Here is a 21,064-nt window from a genome sequence, read left to right on the forward strand (position 1 = left end):
TTTAGATCTGCCAAATGGGAACAACAGCCAGCACTTTGTACAATCAGGATTATTCTAAGAGGCATCCACCACTTGCTTTTGCATGGTACCTCAGCCAGCCTGGTAGGAGCTTAGCTGGGGGTCTCTGATACTGAGGAAGTTGGCTTCCACCTGCACAGGGGCACCCGGGGTAACGCGTCTGTCGGTTGCCTAGCAACGGGTCGTCCTCTCACAGCATGGAGACCAGCGAGTCCAGCACTAGCGACTACAGGCAGACCGAGGGCAGGGGCGTACCGGGGACCTTGAGCACGGCTGTCTGTGAGCACCTGCGGAAGTTGTGTCTGCACGAATTCCCGTGTGGCATCGGGAGCTGGGTGCGTGCCCCCCTTCCCACGGGGGAGGGGGACTAAGAAGGGAAGGATGCAGCAGGGGCGGAGCTGGGACTGGACCAGAAAAGCCGCGGGGAATGTACTAAAGTAGGTGGTACCTAGCTGGGAGCTGGGCTGCCTAGGGGTCAGTAGATGCTCACATCCAAGTTTGAGGCCCGAAGGGAGGTTTGGATGTGGTCATTTCAGCGTTGGCTGATTTGAGGGTTGGGGTGAACTCTGGAGACTGGAACACTGAAGGAATGCAGGGACCAAGTGCCCACCTTGTCGTGAGGGAACCCACCCAGAATGGACTGATCCAGCACATCAGGCTGACCTTTGACCTCATGCTGGCCTAGAGCAGCTGGTTGGCCACGCTCCAGATATCAGGCTTCCCTGAGACGTAAAGAGCTTTGGTCTTGAACAGTTTGCTCTGTAGCCCCTCATGAGAGGTGGAGAAAATGGGTTTTTCTGGTGTTCTGGGGCCACGGGACTAGCTTTCACCATTCCGCGGTCTCATGTGGGGAAGGGTCTCCTGCCCCTCCATCCCTGCCTCCTTTTTCCTCCTGCAGCTGTGCTGGACTCAGGAAGCCTAAGGCGCTGCACGATCTCTGCCCTGCTTCCGGGCTGAGGAGAGACAGAGAAATACAGCCAAGGGCATAGTCAGCACAGCTGGGAAAAACATCTGGTCCAACAGGGCACAAAGGCCCCTTTCCCTATTACTTCAGCTTGTACATTCTTCCTACTCAGTATGCAGAGGAACCGTCCTCCTCAGCTGGGTGCAGTGTGGGGTTAGATTTAGAAGCCCATCAAATGTGTCCTGAGAGGCTAGAACCGGCATGATGGTGTTGGTGGTCAGCTGAGGCCTCCCCTCCCCCCTACTCTACACTAAGTAAAACAGAAAAAAAAAAAAAAAAAAACAAAGCGGCCCTTCCCTCTGTAGAGGCATAGAGGTGCCCATCAGGGAAACTCTCCATTTGTTTAGGCCACTGGTGCAGGTTGAATGATTACCCTGTGCAAGTCACTGTGCTGTTTTAGGACTTACAGCTCCAAGGGAGAGGTTCACCTTGCCACATCTTCGGGAAACCTTCCCTCTGTGAATTCTCACTTAACCAGATTGCCCACCAAGCCTCCTTCCTGTATGCAGCTGTATAGGTGCTGAGTCAAAACGCAATCTCTATTTTTTTTATTATTTATTTTTAAGAGATTGATTGCATTATTTTTAATCGTGTGTCCCTGTTTGGGTCCATGCATGTTAGGGCAGGGACTCTCAGGCCAGAAGAGCACTCTGGATCTTTTGAAGCCAGAAGTTCAGGTGCTGGGAGCTGAATGTGGGGCTTCTGGGGGAGCTGCAAATACTCTTTAAGTACGTCTTCAGCCTGGGGGTCTATTTTGTTTTGGATGTTGAATGTTCCCAACTCCAGAGGAAAGTGAAAACAGGAACCTGGTCTTTCTTTTTTTTTTTTTTTTTTAAGATTTATTTATTATTATAAATAAGTACACTGTAGCTGTCTTCAGACAGACCAGAAGAGGGTGTCAGATCTCATATAGATGATTGTGAGCCACCATGTGGTTGCTGGGATTTGAACTCAGGACCATCAGAAGAGCAGTCAGTGCCCTTACCCACCAAGCCATCTCACCAGCCCAGGAACCTGTGTTTTTTTGTTTTGTTTTGTTTTGTTTTGTTTTTTGGTTTTTCGAGACAGGGTTTCTCTGTATAGCCCTGGCTGTCCTGGAACTCACTTTGTAGACCAGGCTGGCCTCGAACTCAGAAATCCGCCTGCCTCTGCCTCCCGAGTGCTGGGATTATTGTTTTGTTTTTTTAAACTATTCTATGTCTTGCTATGTGTTAATGACACTTGGGAGGCTGAGAGTTCAAAGCCAGCCTATGCCACACAGGGAAACTCTTGTCCCCACAAATGATTAGCGTATGCCAGGTGTGTCGCTCAGCTGGCCGAGTCTTTTCTAGAATTCCCAAAGCCCTGGGTTTGAGCTCTTGCTCACATCACACCCATCACACCCAGCGTAGCTCTGCATGTCTGTAGTCCCCGAGCTTGGAAGGTGGAAGCAGGATGATCAAGGGGTTCAAGGTAATCATCAGCTACTCAGCAAGTTCAAAACCAGCCTGATCCACTTAAGATGCTGCTGTCTCCAACAGACAGTCCCACCCAGGGAGATGGCTCAGTGTGAAAGGCTCTTCCTGTTAATCCCAGTGATCTGCCTTTGACCCCTGGGAAACACTTGGTAGTAGGAGAGGGCCAATCCCTGCACATTGGTCTCTGAGACTGTGGTGGCCATTCCTGGTTGTCAACTCGACTGCATCTGGAATTAACTAAAATCCAAGCAGCTAAGCACATCTGTGAGGGATTTTTTTTTTTTTCTTAAATAAGTCATCGGAAGGGAGGAGACGCGCTTTTTAATTCAGATTTTATGAGGTGTCACGATCTACCTTTATCTTGGCCACACTTTCTGGTGACAGCCTGTGTAAAGGACATGGAAGAAGGAAGCTCTCCTTGCCTGCTGGCTCTCGCTGGTGTTAGAGCCTGCTTCTTCAGGCTTCTGGCTTACACTGAAGACTAGCTGAGACATCCAGCCTTGTAGACTGAACCACTGGGTTCTCCGTCCTTCCATTGGTAGACAGCCATTTGTCGGAGTGGCTGGACCACAGCCTATAATCTGTGTTAATAAACATTTTAAAAAATCCCCTTTAGGACTGGTGAGATGGCTCAGTGGGTAAGAGCACCGACTGCTCTTCCAAAGGTCCGGAGTTCAAATCCCAGCAACCACATGGTAGCTCATAACCATCCGTAACAAGATCTGACGCCCTCTTCTGGAGTGTCTGAAGACAGCTACAGTGTACTTACATATAATAAATAAATAAATAAATCTTTGAAAAAAAAAATCCCCTTTAGCTTGGTATGTGTTTGCGTGTGTTTGCAATATTCTATAATTTCTGTTCCTCTAGAGAACCCAGAACCCAGTCTACATGTCTACTCACACCTAGACAACACAATCAATAAATAAATGTGCGATGGCTTCCCTCTCTCCCTCTGCAGAATAAGTCCCGCTTTCTTCCTCAAAAATGTCAAGCCTGGAGGGAATTGATACCCAAGAAGGAGGAGACGCTGGTTCCCGAGGAGGAGACTGTGGAGGCCCTGCTGGGTCTGGTGCGCAGCAACCATTCTCCTTGGGCAATGCTGAAGGATGCCAGCGCGGAGGACCGTTTCCTGAGAGAACTGGCCATCCAGAATCCACTGATGATCAAAGACACTTTCTTCTACTCCTACTTCCGGTCCCTGAGGGTGGTTAACAAGGGGGTAAGTGTGTGCTCGCTGGAAGGAAGAGCGCAGCTGGGTGAGCTGATGCTGGGACAGCAGGAGCGCCTCCATGTTATCTGTCTGTCTGTCTCTCTCTCTCTCTCTCTTTAGCCCTAGATAAGTGTTTGTCTCTATGCATTTTGCTCACTTTAAGTGCTAAATGCATCTAAGACCCCCTCCCCCGATTTTTATACATCTGGCTCTATTGTATCATTGAGTTTTAAGGAAGTTGTACTTTCTTTCAATCCTCCATTGGACCCCTTGGTCCTCTTCTTCCACAGTTAGGAATCTCAGAACTCACTCTTAGATTCTCTTGAGTCTTAATGTATTCAACCATAGGGTATTGGTTGTGTATGATTGTCTTAGAAAGAGCGAGGGAGGTGGAGGAAAGACAAATGCAACCTTTATGAGTGCTTAGAAAATCTGGTATAATTCATTCTCTCTCTCTCTCTCTCTCTCTCTCTCTCTCTCTCTCTCTCTCTCTCTCTCCCTCCCCACCCCCCAAGGAGGTCAGTTCTGTATCCGTTATGGCTGGCTCCTTGCACACCCTCGGTCCCCTCCTTTCAAAGAATCTCCGCTGTTTCCTTTTACTTTAAAGTGTGAAGGGAAGGCCCGGGGAGGGCCAGCTAACATCAAGGAGGTCTGTTTTTGAAAAGCTGTCATATTAATACAGCCCTCCCTGAATCTTTCTTCCCTTCTCCCGTGTGACCACTCAAACCATTTTGTCTGGGACTTTCTGAGTCCTAGGGAAACACCCCCCCTCCCCATCCTAGGCAACCTAGTAGACTTGGTCACTGTAGGAAAGGGAAGGCTAGCCAGGAAGGGCTTCTGATGTCCTTGGGGCCACAGGAAAACTGAGATTCATGGGAAAAGTGAGGAAGCTGCCAGGCCCTGCTCTGTCTGACGCAGAGTAAAAGTCTAGAAGACCAGGCAGGCTAACAGTTACAGGGTTTTCTTGAGCAGATGTCAAATTTAACAGGAAGCAGCGCCAAGAGCCCTAAGAATGACTTCCTGGAGCTCACACTGATGCGCGTATCACAACTGCCCTCCTTAGCCACACCTCCTGACATCACGTACCACAATCCTCTTTTGTTTGGCTGTGAGTCCTCAGCGGGGTCTGTACAAGCCTGGCTTCTCGGTCCCACCTAGAGCTTGAGTAGCAGAAGTGACTACAGGCCTGAGACTGCAGGGCCTCAGGTGGCTGTGGTAGAGAGGAGAAAGGATTCTTGTTGTCCCAAGAGTCCCATAATCCAACACACGGGGAGGACACAGGGCGTTATGCTAGAGATCCAAAGCTTGCTTTTAGAGTCAGGGCAGGGCTGGAGGAGACCCTGAAACCCTTTAGAACCATGTGAGCGGTGGTATAGAAGTGGAGACGGCATGAGGTTGCTGGGCCAGGAACTTAGCTCAAAATGGATGCACGGTTCTGGTGCTTTGACTGAGAGATGCCCCCCACTGCCAGACTCAGATACTGGACACCTGAGGTTCCCCAGTTTTCGAGGGAGGCTATGGAACCAGCTTTGCTGGAGGAAGTACCCTTGTTTTCTCTGCTTCCTGTGTGTGGTTGGAGTGTTAGCGTCCCTTCCCCTTCCCTGTGGACAACTCACCCTTTGCCACCATAAGCCAAAACGAACACTTCCTTGTCATGGAGTTTTGCCCCAGCAGCAGGGTAGTAGCTAACACAGCAGTGACCTTCCCAATATGAGCGTGCTTCTCTGCTGCCGCGCTGCCTGGCTCACCAGAGTCCTCTTACCCTTCCTTTCCTTGCAGGTGACTCTGGTGGATAAAGACCTCTTGAAATTTCTAAAGCTGGAGGAGTTGGTCCTGAGCGCCAATAAAATCGAGGAAATCGATGCCAACAATCTGCCCCGAACATTGAAGGTAAGTGTGCTGTATGGGTCTTAGAGTCCTGGTCCTGCCCCTAGCCTGTCCTGCACAGCTCTGGCAAAGGTGGCCGTGTGCTAAGACCCAGCCCCCCCAACCCCCCCCCCCCGATGCAGGAATGATAGGGGTTTCCAGAGCAAGCAGGGTGTTCCCCCCAGCTTTTAAAACACAGACCATGTGCTTCAGAAAGTTGCATGATCCTCCTGGACTGAGCCATTCCCTTCTTCCCATGGTGTTTGCCCACAAGAATTGAAGGACTGCAGCAGGCTGTTCCTCAGTGTTCACAGCGCTCCTAGTCACAACAGCCAGAGGGTGACAGTGACCTAATACCCGTGCCTGTGCCTGATGAGCAGGTCAGCCGAGTGGGGTCTCTCCAGGCAGTGGAATGTTGCTCACACATAAACAAGGAAGGGCATTAGGAGAGTCACCTAGAAAATAGCGCACTTGAGAAAGAAGGCAGACTTTAAAGGGGGAGGCAGATCTTACATATAATTGAATTTCATAAAATATGCAGAAGGGGAAAGGAAAGGTTACAGAGGCTAGGAAGGACCAGGAGAAGTTTCTGCTTGCTGGTCTTCCCTTTTCCCTTCCTTCTATCCTTCCTTCCTCCTTCCCTCCCCTCCCTCCCTCCTTCCTTCCCTCCCCTCCCCTCTCCTCCCTCTGTTCTTCCTTCCTTCTCTCCTTCCTTCCTTCCTTCCTTCCTTCCTTCCTTCCTTCCTTCCTTCCTTCCTTCCTTCCTTCCTCAGACATCTGTTTGAGATGACATGGTAGTTGGCATTGTGAAATACTTGAAATGGTGAATCTACATATGTTAAACAGTTAAACTGTGTTAAAACACTAGGTGAGGCAGTGGGCAGACTCAGTCAGTGAGCAGCCGGCCTCGAAAGCAGGAAGACTTGAGCTGGGTCTTGAAAAAAACTGGACGATGCAGGGTGTGCTTTTTATCTCAGCGTTGGGGAGGCAGAGGCAGGGGGATTGTTGAGACTCTCTGGCCAGCCAGCCTGTCTACATGGGAAGTTCCAGGTCAGTGGAAGACTGTCTCAACAAAACAAAACAAAACAACAAACAAAACAACAAACAAACAAGCAAGGAGAGTAGCATCTAAGGAAGCTGAGGCTATCTTCTGGCTCCCATACACATGCTTGCATACACACACACACACACACACACACACACATGCACACACACACACACGTGCGCACACACACACACACACACACACCAGACAAAAAGGGTAGATCAGAGTCTATGATGAGTCTTTAGCTGAGTGGATCAAAATGACCAGCACTGAAATTGAGCCCTAAGAGCAGCTGACTTAGTGGCTCGTCTCCGTGCCATGCTCAGGGGGGCACCCCACGGGCCTCAGGCACAAAGTACAAGCAAAGGCAAGAGTACCACTGAGCCAGGTCTTGTGCCTGGGTCCACGTCCGTCCATCCCTGTGCGTTGCCATGGAGAGAGAGGGGACAAAGGTAAGCCAGGAGACAGTAGCGCACGCCTTTAACCCCAGCACTCGGGAAGCAGAGGCAGGCAGATCTCTGAACTGGAGGCCAGCCTGGTCTACCAAGTGAGTTCCAGGACAGCCAGGGTTACACAGAGAAACCCTGTCTCAAAAAAAACAAAAAACCAAAAACCAAAAACCAAAAAATACCCCAGTGACAACAAAACATTGACACCCCCCAACCACTCCCTACCACCACCACCCCCTCCAAGCTGTAAGGAACCTTCCCCTCTTGCTGCAGCCTGTTCTTTCTGCTCCTCCAGAGACAAGGTGTTGCTGTGTAGCCTAGGCTAGCTCGGAACTTACCGAGTAGCCCAAGCTAGCCAGGAACTTGAGAGCCTTCTGTTTCAGGTTGCTGAGCGCTGGGGTTCTAAGTACACGACATCTCACTCACTCTTCCTACACTAGTTTTTTTTTTTTTTAATTTTAAATTTTATTTTATTTTATTTGTGTGTGTGTGTGTGTGTGTGTGTGTGTATGGGGGTCACGTGTGCCATGGTACACAGGGGGATCAGAGAACAGCTGTGTTACGAGTTGGAGTTGGTTCTCTCCTTCCACCTTGGGATTTGGGAATCGAACTCGGGATCACCCAGCTTGGGCAGTAAGTGCCTTTGTCAGTTCTCTGCACTCCCCTCCTAACCCCACTCCTAACCCCCACACCTTTTTTCTTTTTCCTCTCTTTCTCTCTCTCTCTCTCTTTCTTTCCTTCCTTCCTTCTTCCTTCCCTCCTTCCTTCTCTGTCTCTCTCTGTCTCTCTGTCTCTGTCTCTGTCTCTGTCTCTGTCTCTCTCTCTCTCTCTCTCTCTCTCTCTCTCTCTCTCTCGCTTAGACATTGTCTCATGTATTCCAGCTTGGTTTCAGACTTAACTATGTAGTCAGAGATGACCTTGAACTCTTTGTTCTCCGGTCTCCCCCTCTCTGAGACAGGGACTAAGGACCGGTCTACCACACTGGTATTAAACACTGGGGATAGCATCCAGGGTCCCGTGAACACGAGGCAAGCTCTCTACCCACCGAGCTACATCCCAGCCTCTCACTAGACTGTTTAAAGCGGGTCACCATAGGAAGGTGGAGGCAGCGGGCAACCCCAACTCCCTTCCTGCGGTTCTCAGGGTTGGGGGAGGAAGCGCCTGCGGAGCATGAGCCAACGCCCCTCCAGTCGCCATCACTGCTGTCCTCCTCAGGTGCTGGAGCTCTATGGCAATTTGATCACCAGCTTGGAGTGTCTGTGCTCAGCCCCGCCCCCAAGGCTCCAGCACTTGGGGCTAGGCCATAACAAATTGCTGGGTCCTTTGGAGAGTCTGTATGTCACCTCCCACAACTGGTAACTTGAGGGGCCTGGGTGAAATGAGGGCGCCACGGGTGGTGGGTGCGGCTTGATGAGGGAGGGCTTGGCTTGGCTTTCCCATAACCTCTACAGGGCTGCTAACCCACCCTGCACTTCTACTCTCAGTCACAACATCTCACCGAAGCTCCAGGAAGGATAAGGATGCCAGGGGCTGGTGGGGATGCCTGTGATCCGAACTTTATGGGGGGGGGCGGTCCTCAGCTTAGCTCTGTGACATCATGCTTTCCATCTGGGGGGACATTAAGCAGCACACCGGCCTCCAGCTGCTAGATACTAGTGGCTCTTACCTGTCCCTGCCCTTCCTTGTGGTAATCACATCATCTCCAGGCAGAGCCCAAAGCCTTCTGAGGGGCAAATTCATCCCAGGCTGAGAACCACTGTCCTAAAGATGCTCCGTTGTTGCTGAACATCTCCCCCAGCACCCTGTTGCTGAACATCTCCCTTCCCCCCCACCCCCGCCCCGGGAGCTTTGCAGGGCATGTCTCCACCCCCAGAGGTTCCTTGGTGGATTAACAGTGGGACTTTTAAAACTTGAAATATGAGAAGGGACCCAAGGCCATTTATACAAGTCGAATCACGGGGTGGGGTGGGGGTGGGTGGGGGGAATGGTGGCGAACACCTTTAATCCCAGCACTCGGGAGGCAGAGGCAGGCGGATTTCTGAGTTCGAGGCCAGCCTGATCTACAGAGTGAGTTCCAGGACAGCCAGGGCTGCACAGAGAAACCCTGCCTCGAAAAGCCAAAAAAAAAAAAAAGTCCGCCTCTGAGAGAAGCTGTAGAATGTAGATACCTGAGGGCATTCCCATGGGTGTTTTACAGTGCCTCTGCCCCCACCCCCGCTTCCTGTTCCCCCCTTTCCCCCTTTTTAAGACAGAATGGAATGTAGCCAAGGCTTGCCTCCAACTCAATATGCAGCCTTTCTTTCTCCCTCACCCCACCCCAGTATCTCAAGGACTCTCCGACTGTTCCCTCTTGGAGATAGATGCAAGGTGCAAGGCCCTCTCTGGCTGACCTCCCTTCTTGACTGTGCTCAGCCAATCTGCATATCCTGTCTCCCCGGGATTCCCTCCTCCCGTTATCAGCAAACCAGACCTACAGGAAGCCGAGACTAGGTCTTCCGGGAATAGCCAACTTAGGTTCACGCCATTGGCAAGGAGCTGGCTTTTGCTCTGGAATGTGTATGGTATCGTAGCCTAGGGCTGCGTGCCAGATCTGGATCTCACAAAAAGCCCATTCACTGCTCTAGGGTTCTTTTCCTGGGAATCCGTTCCCCGCCCCCTCCAGTTCTCTCCAGATAAGATGACATTAGGCAGGGCCTGTGATAACCCCTGCAGTGTTCCACTTTCCCTGTCTCTCGGGGACCTGGCCAGTAGCCATCATAGCAGAACAGGCCATTGGAAGAGAGGTGGGTAAGAGAGAGAGAGGGAGAGAGAGAGGGGAGGCTGGGTTCAGCCTGTGGTTTCAGGGAGAGCCCTGGCATGACCATGACAGACAATGTGATTCCCTGGTGCTTGGAGCTAAAGTCAGCTTGCTCTGTAGTTTGTAGCATCGGGTCTTGGTGTCTATACTGGAGGTCCCGGGGTTCACCTTCGCCAGCCAATCTCATTGGCTCACAGCAGCACATTCTTCTCTCATAGCATCTGGAGCAGTGGTTCTCAGCCTTCTATTGCTGTGACCCTATAACATAGTTCTTCACGCTGTGGTGCCCCAAACCCCATTCCCTCCAACCATAAGATCCGTAACTATAATTTTGCTATTTTTATGACTTGTAATATAGATAACCGATATGCAGGATATATGATAGACAATCCCTGGGGAAAGTTTGCTAGACTCCAAAAGAGGTCTCAACACACAGGTTGATAATCACTGGTGTTTAAAAAAAAAAAAAAATGGGGCTGGTGAGATGGCTCAGTGGGTAAGAGCACCCAACTGCTCTTCCAAAGGTCCAGAGTTCAAATCCCAGCAACCACATGGTGGCTCACAACCATCCGTAACAAGATCTGACTCCCTCTTCTGGAGTGTCCGAAGACAGCTACAGTGTACTTACATATAATAAATAAATAAATCTTTAAAAAAAAAAAATGGAGCTGACAAGTTCGCCATGACCAGGGCCATTATGGCAGACTTCCAGCTCAGTATGTCTGGATGCCACAGCCCAGTGCCTCCCCACCTCGCTCCCTTACGCAGCACACTCCTACAGTAGCTTGCAGCATGTGTGTCAGTGTGTGTGTGTGGGGGGTGATCTAGAGGCACACACTAGGCTGATAGCTCACCCAAGGGGAGGTACAGAGATGGCCGTGAGGCAGGAAGGGCTCTGGGAGTCCATGAATACAGGGTGTTTGTATTCTGGAGAGAAAGAAGTAGACTCAAGAGATAATAGGATAGAATGAGGCGTGTGGTCAGCGCGCTGCGCCTCTGCTCGCTGACCCGCTAACCCAGCATCTTGGCCAACCTCCCAGGCCCCAGCTCGTCTCCCTGGACCTGGGCTTCAACAACTTGACGGACCTGCAGAGCATGATCTTGGGGCTCAGTACCTTGAGGCAGCTGAGGCTCCTAATACTGCAGGGGAACCCACTGTCTCTGGTGCCTTACTACCGCGGCTTTACCATAGACAGCCTGGCACACCTGTGTGTGCTGGACGACATCACCGTGTCTCCCAATGAGAAGCACCAGTTCCGGGGACTCAACATTCAGGGTGGTAGGTACAGTCACACAGTCCCAGCCTCTGCCTTTGCCCACGTCCCAGAAACTAGCCAGCGGCTCCCCCATTTGGCCTTGACCCTGGGCAGGTACATAAAGCTACCTTGGTTTGGGCTTTTTCTGTGGAGGACCCCCCCCACCGGCGGTAGGGATTTGGGGGGTCATCTTCTGTTCTTTGTGGATCTTGTTTCTATGGTGGCCTGAGATCACCCCCTTGTGGCTCGTGCTATAAGGTGCATCAGAGCCCTTTGAAGGTCTGAGTCACAGTGCTGCTGGCTGGCAGTAGCCACAGCCCTGGGGCACCAGCTGACATCCCAGATGTCTTGTCCTCTCCCAGAGCTCTCTCTTTCTCTCTCTACACCGCACCTCTCCGCACCCCCATTTAGCAGATAGTAAAACAAGGCTTCATAGCACCCAATGGCTAATCCTTTAGTCCCTCCGACAGAGCTTGGCAGAGCTTCGACTTGAACTCTAGGGGTGGGATTGGGGTGGGCGTCTGGGTGACCCATGCCTCCTTCCAGCCCAGCCGCTCAGCCCTGACGTTACTCCTTGCAGACCTGTTGGCACGTGAGGCCCAGTTTGTGGTGACGATTGGAAATGTCAGGGGGGTTCTGGATAGCTCTATCTTGGATCCGGAGCCGGGACCTGACGGCCCTTTCATCAGCTACAGCTATTACGTGACCTATGACTTTGTGGAAGATGAGGACCAGGAAAGAAATATTAGTGAGCTAGAAGAGACCACACATCGTGACAGCGTTCTGGATGAGGTATGTTCTACCGGTCCTGGAAGCAGAGTTGCACCTTACACAAGTCTGCGGGCTTTGGTGTGCACACAAAGCGGCTTCTTTAGGGTCCAAGGAAATCTTTATGGATTCATATCCCTCCCCATGCAGGGAGCTGGGTTCTGCCTGATAGCCCTTTCCCGAGGCAGGTCGAATCTCGAATGCCCGCTTCTGGTCCCTGTTCCTACTGACCCTGACAGGGAAGCAGCACAGAACGTCATTACACTCCGGCCAGCTCTGTTCCTGGCCCCACTTGAAATTTTTCACCGTGTCCCCTGCCCAACCTCTGCATCCCAGGCCAACCTCAAGGACACCACCCAGGCAGAGAAGTGTTCTCTGTTCGGTCGGCCTTTGTTTCTGCCACCTCCCTCCTAAGCTAGTGCATCCGACCATGCTTTCGGTTCACGTAGGGCTGGGATGTGTAGCTTAGTGCTAAACCCCCTGCCTGGCCTGCGGAAGAAAGACCCTGAGTCCAAAGCCGCAGGCTCAGGAGAGCATCCAGACACTTGCCCCGCGCCGGCCTGCACCCATTGGGATAGCAGTCTAACCCGTGTTCTGTCTCTGCTAGCAGATGGACAAGCGTTTCTCAGGCACAGAGGAGGAGGACCAACAGGAGGATCCCTTTGAGCAGGGCCGCCACCGCCACAGAGGCCGTCAGAGGCGTCACCCAGGCTCGACCGAGGAGATGTCCAAGGAGCTGTCTGAGTACCTAGCGAAGGAGATGAGTCAGATGGCCGAGGACTCGGGAGAATCGGGGATAACCGAGATGGACGAGTCAGAGACGAGCATCTCCATCCACTCTGCGCCCCTGCCACAGTCAATCGACTCTTCCGAGGAGCTGTCCAAGCTGCGGCCGCGGATAGACGTCCGGCTCTGTCCATCCCCAGGGTAAGGGTAGGAGGTGGCCGGCCGGGAGGGTGCATGGAGCGTCCGAGATTGCAAGCCAGGGCTGCCCCCTGGCCGCTTCCATTGATCGAACCATTCAGTCAAAGCACAGTGAGCCAAGGCCTTTCTAGTAGCTAGCCTTAGGCTGTGAGCTAGAGGTAGGTATGGGCTTAGCCACAGACCTTTCTTTTCTGAAGCCCTAACCTTCCACTTAGTCCAACTGAGCTCCCTCCCCCCACCCCCCATGCCTGGGGAAGTGCAATTCTCTGAAAGGTTGACTTTCCTGTCAACCTTTGACAGCTTCTGTCAAAAACTCTTGGAATTGGATTCTTATAGTTTTTCTTAAAAAAAAAAAAAAAAAAAAAAATTCACACCAGGCAGTGGTGGCGCACGCCTTTAATCCCAGCACTCGGGANGCAGAGGCAGGCNGATTTCTGAGTTCGAGGCCAGCCTGGTCTACNAAGTGAGTTCCAGGACAGCCAGGGCTACACAGAGAAACCCTGTCTAGGGAAAAAAAAAATCACTTACTTTCTGTGTATGAGTGTGTCTAATGTGTGCCTGTGTGTCTAATGCCTGAGGAGTTAGACGCCCCCTCTGAATTGGGATTCTAGCTGGTTGTAAACTGCCATGTGGATGCTGGAAACCGAGCCTGGGTCCCCCGCAAGAGCAGCAGCCAGTGTTCCCGAGCTCAGAGCGGGTCTCCCCAGTCCTACTTCCAGGGTTTCCATCCGGGATGTGTTCTTACAGAACGGGGCAAGGCATGCTAGGCTCAAGGCATCTGGGCTTTGTTTTGTTGTGTTTTGGGTTCTAGAGGCTGAAGTAAGGATGTCATACTGGTAGACAAGTAGAGCCCTGCCCCCACCCCCCACCCCATCAGCCCTCTTTTCTCTTTGTGTTTGGACACACAGTAGGTCAACAGGTCATGACGATTCTTGTAAGATGGTGTCTGCTGGAGAAGCTTGCCTAAGCCCAGTGGTTCTGTGTCCCATGGGATCTGTGGGCACACGGGCACCCACCGCCTGACACCTCCTACCGGCTAGACCCAGTCAGGGGCCTTTCAGACCCAAGCTCTCGGCGGGAAAAGTGCTCGCTACACAAGCATGGAAACCAGGGTCTGCATCCCCAGAACCAGGGTGAAAGCTGGGTGGGCGTGGCCTGGACCCCCAGGATGTGGGAGGCAGGCAGAGGCAGAACCCCTGCAGAAAGCCCGCTAGCAGACTAGATAAGACAGCAAGCCCCAGTTTCAGCTAGAGAACTCCCTCAGCATACGCAAGGTGGAGAACGGCCAGGGAGGACACCTCATGCTCACCTTGGGCCTCACAGGCATGTGTACCTTCTGAGTGCTTGGGCTATAGGCGCACAGCGCTACACCTGGACCTTTTTTGGGGGGAGGGGTTTCGAGACAGGGTTTCTCTGTGTAGCCCTGGCTGTCCTGGAACTCACTCTGTAGACCAGGCTGGCCTCGAACTCAGAAATCNNCCTGCCTCTGCCTCCCAAGTGCTGGGATTAAAGGCGTGCGCCACCACGCCCGGCTTTTTTTTTTTTTTTTTTTTTTTTTTAAATATAAAGTCTCATGTAGCCCAACCTGGTCTCGAACTTACTGTGCAGCTGTGGCTGGGACTAAAGTTGACTGACTGAGTCTATGTGCAAGGCTGGCTGGGATCTGAAAGCACTCTGCCCGACAAAATTATAACTCTCCTTAACCCTACGTGGGGCTAACACTCAGTCTCACTACTTTGCTGGGGCTGAGTCGGGGTGACCACCAGGAGGCAGAGCCTCTCTACCACCATCTCAGATCAGAACTCTGCTGCTTACCACCATTTGCCCCGCTGTCTGGCATCCCCTCCCTCTCCTCCATAGGACTGACCAGACACCAGGCTTCTGTATGAAGTCACAGCATTTGCCTTTCTGAGGTCTGGCTCATTTCCCTGGGCATGATGCGTTTTCGAGGCCCACACATGCTGTACGTAGCGTGGGTCAGCATTCTCTTCTGTGTAGAGTCCTCCATTGATGGAGAGACCTCGTTTCGTTCATCTTCTGCTCAGCCGTGGACGGATGACTGGCTTCTACCCATTGGCCACTGCGAATGACACTGCTGACAACACTGACAACACTGAACACCCGTTGAGAGTCTCTTTCAACGCTTTGTGTGTTGTTTGGAATTCTTGCTTTTCCACACATGGTCAGGTCCCACACAACTTGCCACGCCCTCTCACACATCCCAAGAGAATTCTAGGTACAACTAAAAGTATTGCTTTGTAGTAACTTGTATTTATGATTTTTTTTTTTACTACTTTGCTGATTTTGTTTTTAAACTTTGGAGTTGAGCAGGGTTGTACAGACTTTCAATCCCAGCATTTAGGAAGAGGTGGCAGGGGGAGTATTCCAAGTTGGAGACCAGCATGGCTATTTAGTGAGTTCCAGACCAGCTAGGATTACACAGTGAAACTTTCTTTTGAAAGCAAAACCATGCAGCTGGAGAGATGGCTCTGCAGTGAAGAACACTGACTGCTCTTCTGAAGGTCCCGAGTTCAAATCCCAGCAACCACATGGTGGCTCACAACCACCCGTAATGAGATCTGACGTCCTCTTCTGGTGCTGTCTGAAGACAGCTACAGTATACTTAGATATAATAACAATAATAATAATGATAATAAATAACTATTTAAAAAGAAAGAGAGAGAGAAAGAAAAAAGAAAAGAAAGCAAGCAAAACTAAAACCCCCGATAGGTTCTGGTTGGTTGGCAGCAGATGTTCCACACTGAGCATGCACAGAAGGAAGTACCGGCTCAATCATTTGTCTCTTTGCCTGCGTTCCTTTCTGGCCCTTTGGTTCCTTTGCCTCACCCAGATCCTGGTCCCTCACTGTGATTCTGTTTCACCTCACCAAGCCAGGGTTGTGAGATGCAGTCTAAGATAAGGGTCCCAGCCCTTGTTTCTCTGGATGAGAAAGATCAGGGGGCTGGGGCGGTGGCTGTGGTTCTCCAATTCCTGGGCACCCAGAGGCTTCTGGGAACCTTGAGGAGTTAAGAATGGGGGTGGGGTGGGGATCCCATCCGCCTGTGTATCCAGACACCACCGGGGACCTTGAGTTGGAAATGGTGGCCCCATGACCTCGAGGAGGAGTTAGGAATGGGGTGATGGGGGAGGGGGCCGCTGACCTTGAAGAGTTAGGAACAGCCTTGGGCCTACAATGAGCATGGGCGTGGAGGGTGGCAGAATACTGCTTAGCTCAGGGTGAATGGCAGAAGTATGGAAGAGCTTTCTGCAGAAGCCTTAGGCACAGCTCTGTGTGACCGAAGGCCTCTCCTGATGAAGGAGACAGCCCTTGCTTGTCCAGCCTGTTTATTCCTGGCAGATGGGGATGTGTGCTACGTACTCAGGGTGAACCAGAGATGAAATACATTTTGTGGGAAGGGATGCCTATGAAGGGAAGCTCATTGGCTACACTCAGGGATTCCTAGACACCTCATTCGCATGGAGAACTCTAGGCTCTCTGCTACCTGACCAGTTGTCACGGTCCTCTCCTCTTCGTGGGGTGTCATGGTCGGGGTGAGGGACTAGTTTGAACCCCTGCCATTCTCAGGACTTGCATTGGGGTTCTGAACTTTACTATTCACTGCCTTACCAGTTCTTCTGTCTGGTGGCACGGTCCACCTTCCCACCCCTCACCCTGTGTGAGTGCTGGCTTTCTTCCTGGGCGTCCCCATTAATGCCACACACGTCTCTCACTCCCAAGGACAGTCCTCTTCAACACCGTGCACAAGCCCTGGTCAGATGTTATTCCCTGCACCTATGAAATGAGGCACACCCTCAAGGAGCTGATAAGGGTCAAGGCCTTCCTGCTGGCGGGGACTACCGTGAGCATCGTAGAGGAGAAAGTGAGCAGGCCAGGGGGCTCTGGCCTCCTATTGGCTGGAGGATCCTCTCCAATGACCCCTTTTCCCATCCTGCTGTCACATCCCTCCTGCCTCTGCCCGCCTCTCCAAGTCCTTTCCAGAAAGGACAAGATAGACGGGGGGGGAATGAGGGGGGCTCAGTAGCCGGTCCGCTGCTCGGCTGAGGGGGGGATCTTCTTGTTGTCTAGATCCTCTCCTGGCCTGTGGTACCAACTCCCGTTGAGAGTCCCTTGCCTGCCAAGAAGGGGAAAGGCGACAATAAAAAGAAAGAAGAGCCTGCCAAGGTGATGGTGACAAGACCTGTGTGGGCCACCTCAGGGCAGGGAGGGAGGGAGGGGAGTGTGGCGCAGTGTCCTGCTCATGCCTGGCCTTGCCCACAGGATAAGGTCCACAAGAAGAAAAAGGAGCCGCCCAGGGAGCTGCGGCAGGACCCTCCCGTGCTGACAGTGCTGGGCAGCGGACTGGTGTACCTGGAGCCCTTGCTGGCCGGGGAGCCGGTGGTATCCACCGTGTGTAATTTTGGGGTGGTCCGAACCCTGGAGACAGACAGGCTCACACATGCCAGGGTATTAAGGGGTCCTTGCTCTTGCCCTTTTGTCTCCGCCTCTCCTCTTCTTTATGGGAAGCTTGGTGGGCCAGGCAGGGATGGGGGTGTGGCCGGGAGTGATGGCACTCTGGAGGGGCCCTGGTTGTACAGCAGGGCGCTGCTGGGCACTTTACTGGTACACTGACATGGTGACACCTCCTCCTCCAGTTGTGGTCCAGGTCAGCCACCCTCCTCATCCCAGTTCTGGGATGAATTCACAGCCCTGGGAGGGGTGGGTGTTCTCCAGTGTCAGCCTCAGGGTTGGCATCTACTCCAGCAAACACCTGGATTTGTGGTTCTTTCTCTCAGGATTCAAAGAAGTTAAAGAAAGCCCTCAAGAAAGGTAAGACCCACCAGCAGCCACCGAGGCAGGGTGGGGACAGAGAGCCTGCCAAGGGGCCGTCCCGGATACAGAGCCCCACAGGAATGAAAGCACTGAAGATCACTTCTGTCAGGCACAGAAGCAAGTCCAGAATCTTCTCTAGAGCCCCGAGAAGGGCTGTAGGTTGTGATGATGGGGGAAGGTGCTGGGTGGGGGCTGGGCGGGGCTGAACCAGGAGGACTTATTCTGTGAGCCCCTGCGTTTCGCTGCAAACAAATAACCCCCTTAGGACAGAATAACAAAATCACTTAAGAGGTGGTTGCTCTTGTAACTCCCAATGACGGGGAGGCAGAAACAGGCATTCAACCCGGGGTTCAGTGGCCAGCCAGCTTAGCCCTCTCATTGAGTCTCACACCAATGACAGACCCCGTCCCCAAACAAAAGAAGAGTTGGAGGGCACGCCACAGTGGGCTGTATGGACGTGTCTTGTGACACCTGACTGTGGGAATAACTGGTAAGACCTTTGAAAGCATTTCGTCTTTTAATGTCACCGAATTGAGGATGGTTGCAGCTACAGTCTAACTGGGGTTGTGTTGCTGCGGTTGAAGTACACAGGGGAAAAAAAAAAATCCAGCCTCATAGGCACACACAAGCTGAGGAGGAGGGGAGCTTCCCTTTAAAGGTTGCTAAGGATCATCCCATGAGCCCATGCTGGCAAGTGTTTCAGCCCTGAGCCCCAGCCCCAAAGGAGTTTTCAAATAGGGTTTGTGAATATTCTTTGATAGTATGACAAATTTAGTAAGTGCTAAATTTTTGGTTTCTTTCTTTCTTTTCTTCTTCTTTCTTCTCCTCCTCCTCCTCCTCCTCCCTCTTTTTTTGATGTTTGTTTGTTTTTGTTTTTTTAAAATATTTATTTATTATAATATCTAAGTACACTGTAGCTGTCTTCAGACACTCCAGAAGAGGGAGTCAGATCTCATTACAGATGGTTGTGAGCCACCATGTGGTTGCTGGGATTTGAACTCAGGACCTTCAGAAGAGCAGTCGGTGCTCTTAACCACTGAGCCATCTCTTCAGCCCCTTGGTTTTGGTTTTTGAGAGACAGGGTTTCTCTGTGTAACCCTGGCTGGCCTGGAACTCACTCTGTAGACCAGGCTGGCCTCGAACTCAGAAACTCACCACCTCAGAAATTCACTGACTGCCAAATGCTGGGATTAAAGGCGTGCGCCACCGCTGCCCTGCAGTTTTTGGCTTTTTTAAAAACTAGGGCATATAAGTGTATATGCTGTGCGTGGCGCCCGTGTAGGGGTCAGGGGACAACTTGCAGGAGCCCATTTTTCTCCTTCCACTGTGGTGGGGTGGGGAAAGGGATTGAAGCTGGGTTATAGACTTGGCAGCAAGCACCTTTACCTGCTGTCTCACCAGCCTTTCCTCTGTCTTTTGAGACCTGGTTTCATGTAGCTTAGGCTGGCCTTGAACTTGCTATGTAACCGAGGATGGCTTTAAACTCCTGGTCTTCCTACCTCCACATTCTAACTACAGATGTGCACCGTCACACCTGGCTTCAGGGTTTCTTCCTTATTAAGAAACCATCTGGGAGGCAGAGGAAAGAGGAGAGAAGAGAGGCCAGCCTGGACTACCTAGTGAGTTCCAGGACAGCCAGGGCTTCAGCGACCCTGTCTCAAAAACAGACCACCACCCATAAAAGAAAAAAAAATAAGCACTGGGGCTCAAACCCAGGGTTACAAAACGTCCTCCACAAATTGAGCTACAGCCTCAGTGTCTCTCCCCCACCCCCACCTTTCTTGCTTTTTACATGATTTGTGTGTGTATGTGTACACGTGGGCTGTGGCTTGCACGTGGAAGTCAGAAGGAAAAGGGGGTCCTGGGGATTGAACTCAGCTCCTCGGGGCTGGTGGCAAAAAAAAAAAAAAAAAAAATTTTTTTTTTTCCAAGCATGCTTAAGGAAAAAAAAAAAAAAAAAAAAAAAGCAGCTGATTTCTTTAATTTTCTTCTCTCTCTCTTTCCATCCCAAACCCGTACCCCACACACCCCCAACCAGCACATCAAATCTCTGCAGGATTAGGGGGTAACCTTGTGGGGAGACTGGTACCACCGTCAGGCTACAGCTTTAGGGGAGAGCCACTGCTACATTTTTTTTGGGGGGGAACCTACATGGTGCCTGAGGTGCACTGTATACTCGTTGGTTGGTGGCTCAGACTCAGAGCTCTCAGGGGTCCAGGTTAGTTGACCCTGTTGGTCTTCCTGTGGGGTTCCTATCCCCTGCGGAAGCTTCAGTCCTTCCTCCAACTTTTCCCCAGGGGTCATCGACCTCCGTCCAATGTCTGGCTGTGGGCATCTGCGTCTGCTCCGGTCACCTCCCTCAAAGGATGGTGTCAGGGATTGGTGCTTGCTCATGGGATGGATGGGTTTCAAGCTGGCTGGTTGTTGGCCATTCCTTCAGCCTCTGCTCCATCTTTGTCCCTGCATTTCTTTTAGACAGGACAAATTTGGGGTGAAAAGTTTTGTGGGTGGGCTGGCATCCTTATGTTTCCACTGGGGGTCCTGCCTGGCTACATGAGGTGGCCTCTTCAGGTTCCATCTGTTAGTCATCTTGAAAGCAGCTAGTTTCTTTCGCAGTTCACACAGTTGGGGCTTATTGAATCAATGTATTCTTGATTGCAGTTAATATACTAGGGCTGGATCTCTTTCGGAAGCCGAGTTCCTCTAGGTTGGAGAACAGGGCTTGGATGAAGGAGGAGTAGGTCCCGAGTCGGGGAGACCTGCAGGCCATTTGTCCCTTAGAACTCAATTGTTCGCATTTATATCTTCTCAGATAGGTCAAAAGCGGCGCCTCCAACCATGGAAAGCGGGTACCAGCCAGAGCCCCTGTCGGTGGAGGTCCAGATCCAGCTGCACCAGTACCGCTCGGTGGAGGAAGCATTCCTTAGCTTGATTGACTAGCGGGGAGAATAAAGGCTGCTCTGCAGCCAGAGCTTGAGAGTTTGTGAGGCCACTGGCCGTGGAGAAAGGGACGGGGCGCTGGCAGCCCAACAGGTGTGGGAAAGAGAGCGTTGCAGTTGCCACCGAGCCACAAGAGCGTCCGGGACAGAAAGCAAGGTAGGGCGGAGTCCATGGCTCCGCCCCCAACGCCAAGCCCCGCCCCTCCCTGAAGAGCCTCGCGGTTGCTCCATTTGGAGCTCCGCCCTCCCCGTGGGACCCTGCCCCTGAAGCCCCCTCCAGCGAGGGGTTCCTTGCGCGCCCGGTGAGACGCTGCGCCGCTTTCGTGCCGGTGCGTGGTCCCCAGAGGAGCTTAGGTAGGTCTTGGGGGCGGGGAGGGGGTGGTGAGGTCGCGCGGCCTGCGGCGCCTGGATCCCGTTGCCGGGAAGGACCGGAACCGCATTCTGCGGGTGCCTCTGCTGGAGGGCTTTCTGTTACCCCTCCGTCTCACGTCTGAGCTCGGCGGTTGCCCCGACACACCGCGCTGTGGGCTCCGGCCA

General features: G+C 52.2%; 1 protein-coding gene across 3 annotated transcripts; it reads left to right on the forward strand.

Annotated features, from left to right (window-relative positions):
* The first annotated feature begins 210 nt into the window (after window positions 1-210).
* On the forward strand, window positions 211-20,565 carry Lrrc43 (leucine rich repeat containing 43). 3 transcript variants are annotated; one of them, XM_021187069.1, is made up of 12 exons: window positions 211-353; window positions 3,401-3,661; window positions 5,432-5,542; window positions 8,228-8,367; window positions 10,850-11,088; window positions 11,646-11,857; window positions 12,444-12,760; window positions 16,497-16,638; window positions 16,845-16,940; window positions 17,037-17,222; window positions 17,552-17,585; window positions 20,401-20,565. In XM_021187069.1, the coding sequence occupies exons 1-12, from the start codon at window positions 216-218 to the stop codon at window positions 20,526-20,528; spliced, it is 2,004 nt and encodes a 667-aa protein (XP_021042728.1). In that variant the 5' UTR covers window positions 211-215; the 3' UTR covers window positions 20,529-20,565. The 3 variants fall into 3 exon arrangements, with proteins under 3 accessions (XP_021042728.1, XP_021042729.1, XP_021042730.1); XM_021187070.1 differs by having other exon boundaries at window positions 16,497-16,617; XM_021187071.1 differs by having other exon boundaries at window positions 216-353; window positions 17,574-17,585; window positions 20,401-20,520.
* Window positions 20,566-21,064: the final 499 nt, after the last annotated feature.

This window comes from Mus pahari, chromosome 23 (assembly GCF_900095145.1).
Source record: "Mus pahari chromosome 23, PAHARI_EIJ_v1.1, whole genome shotgun sequence".
Taxonomy (NCBI): domain Eukaryota; kingdom Metazoa; phylum Chordata; class Mammalia; order Rodentia; family Muridae; genus Mus; species Mus pahari.

What these genes read in the sequence shown, in the direction of transcription:
- Lrrc43 (XM_021187069.1), top strand. Translation starts at nt 216, where the DNA reads ATGGAGACCAGCGAGTCCAGCACTAGCGACTACAGGCAGACCGAGGGC. An exon ending in ATCTGCCCCGAACATTGAAG is followed by an intron (nt 5,543 to 8,227) that starts GTAAGTGTGCTG and finishes TGTCCTCCTCAG; the next exon opens with GTGCTGGAGCTCTATGGCAA. An exon ending in GTGACAGCGTTCTGGATGAG is followed by an intron (nt 11,858 to 12,443) that starts GTATGTTCTACC and finishes CTCTGCTAGCAG; the next exon opens with ATGGACAAGCGTTTCTCAGG.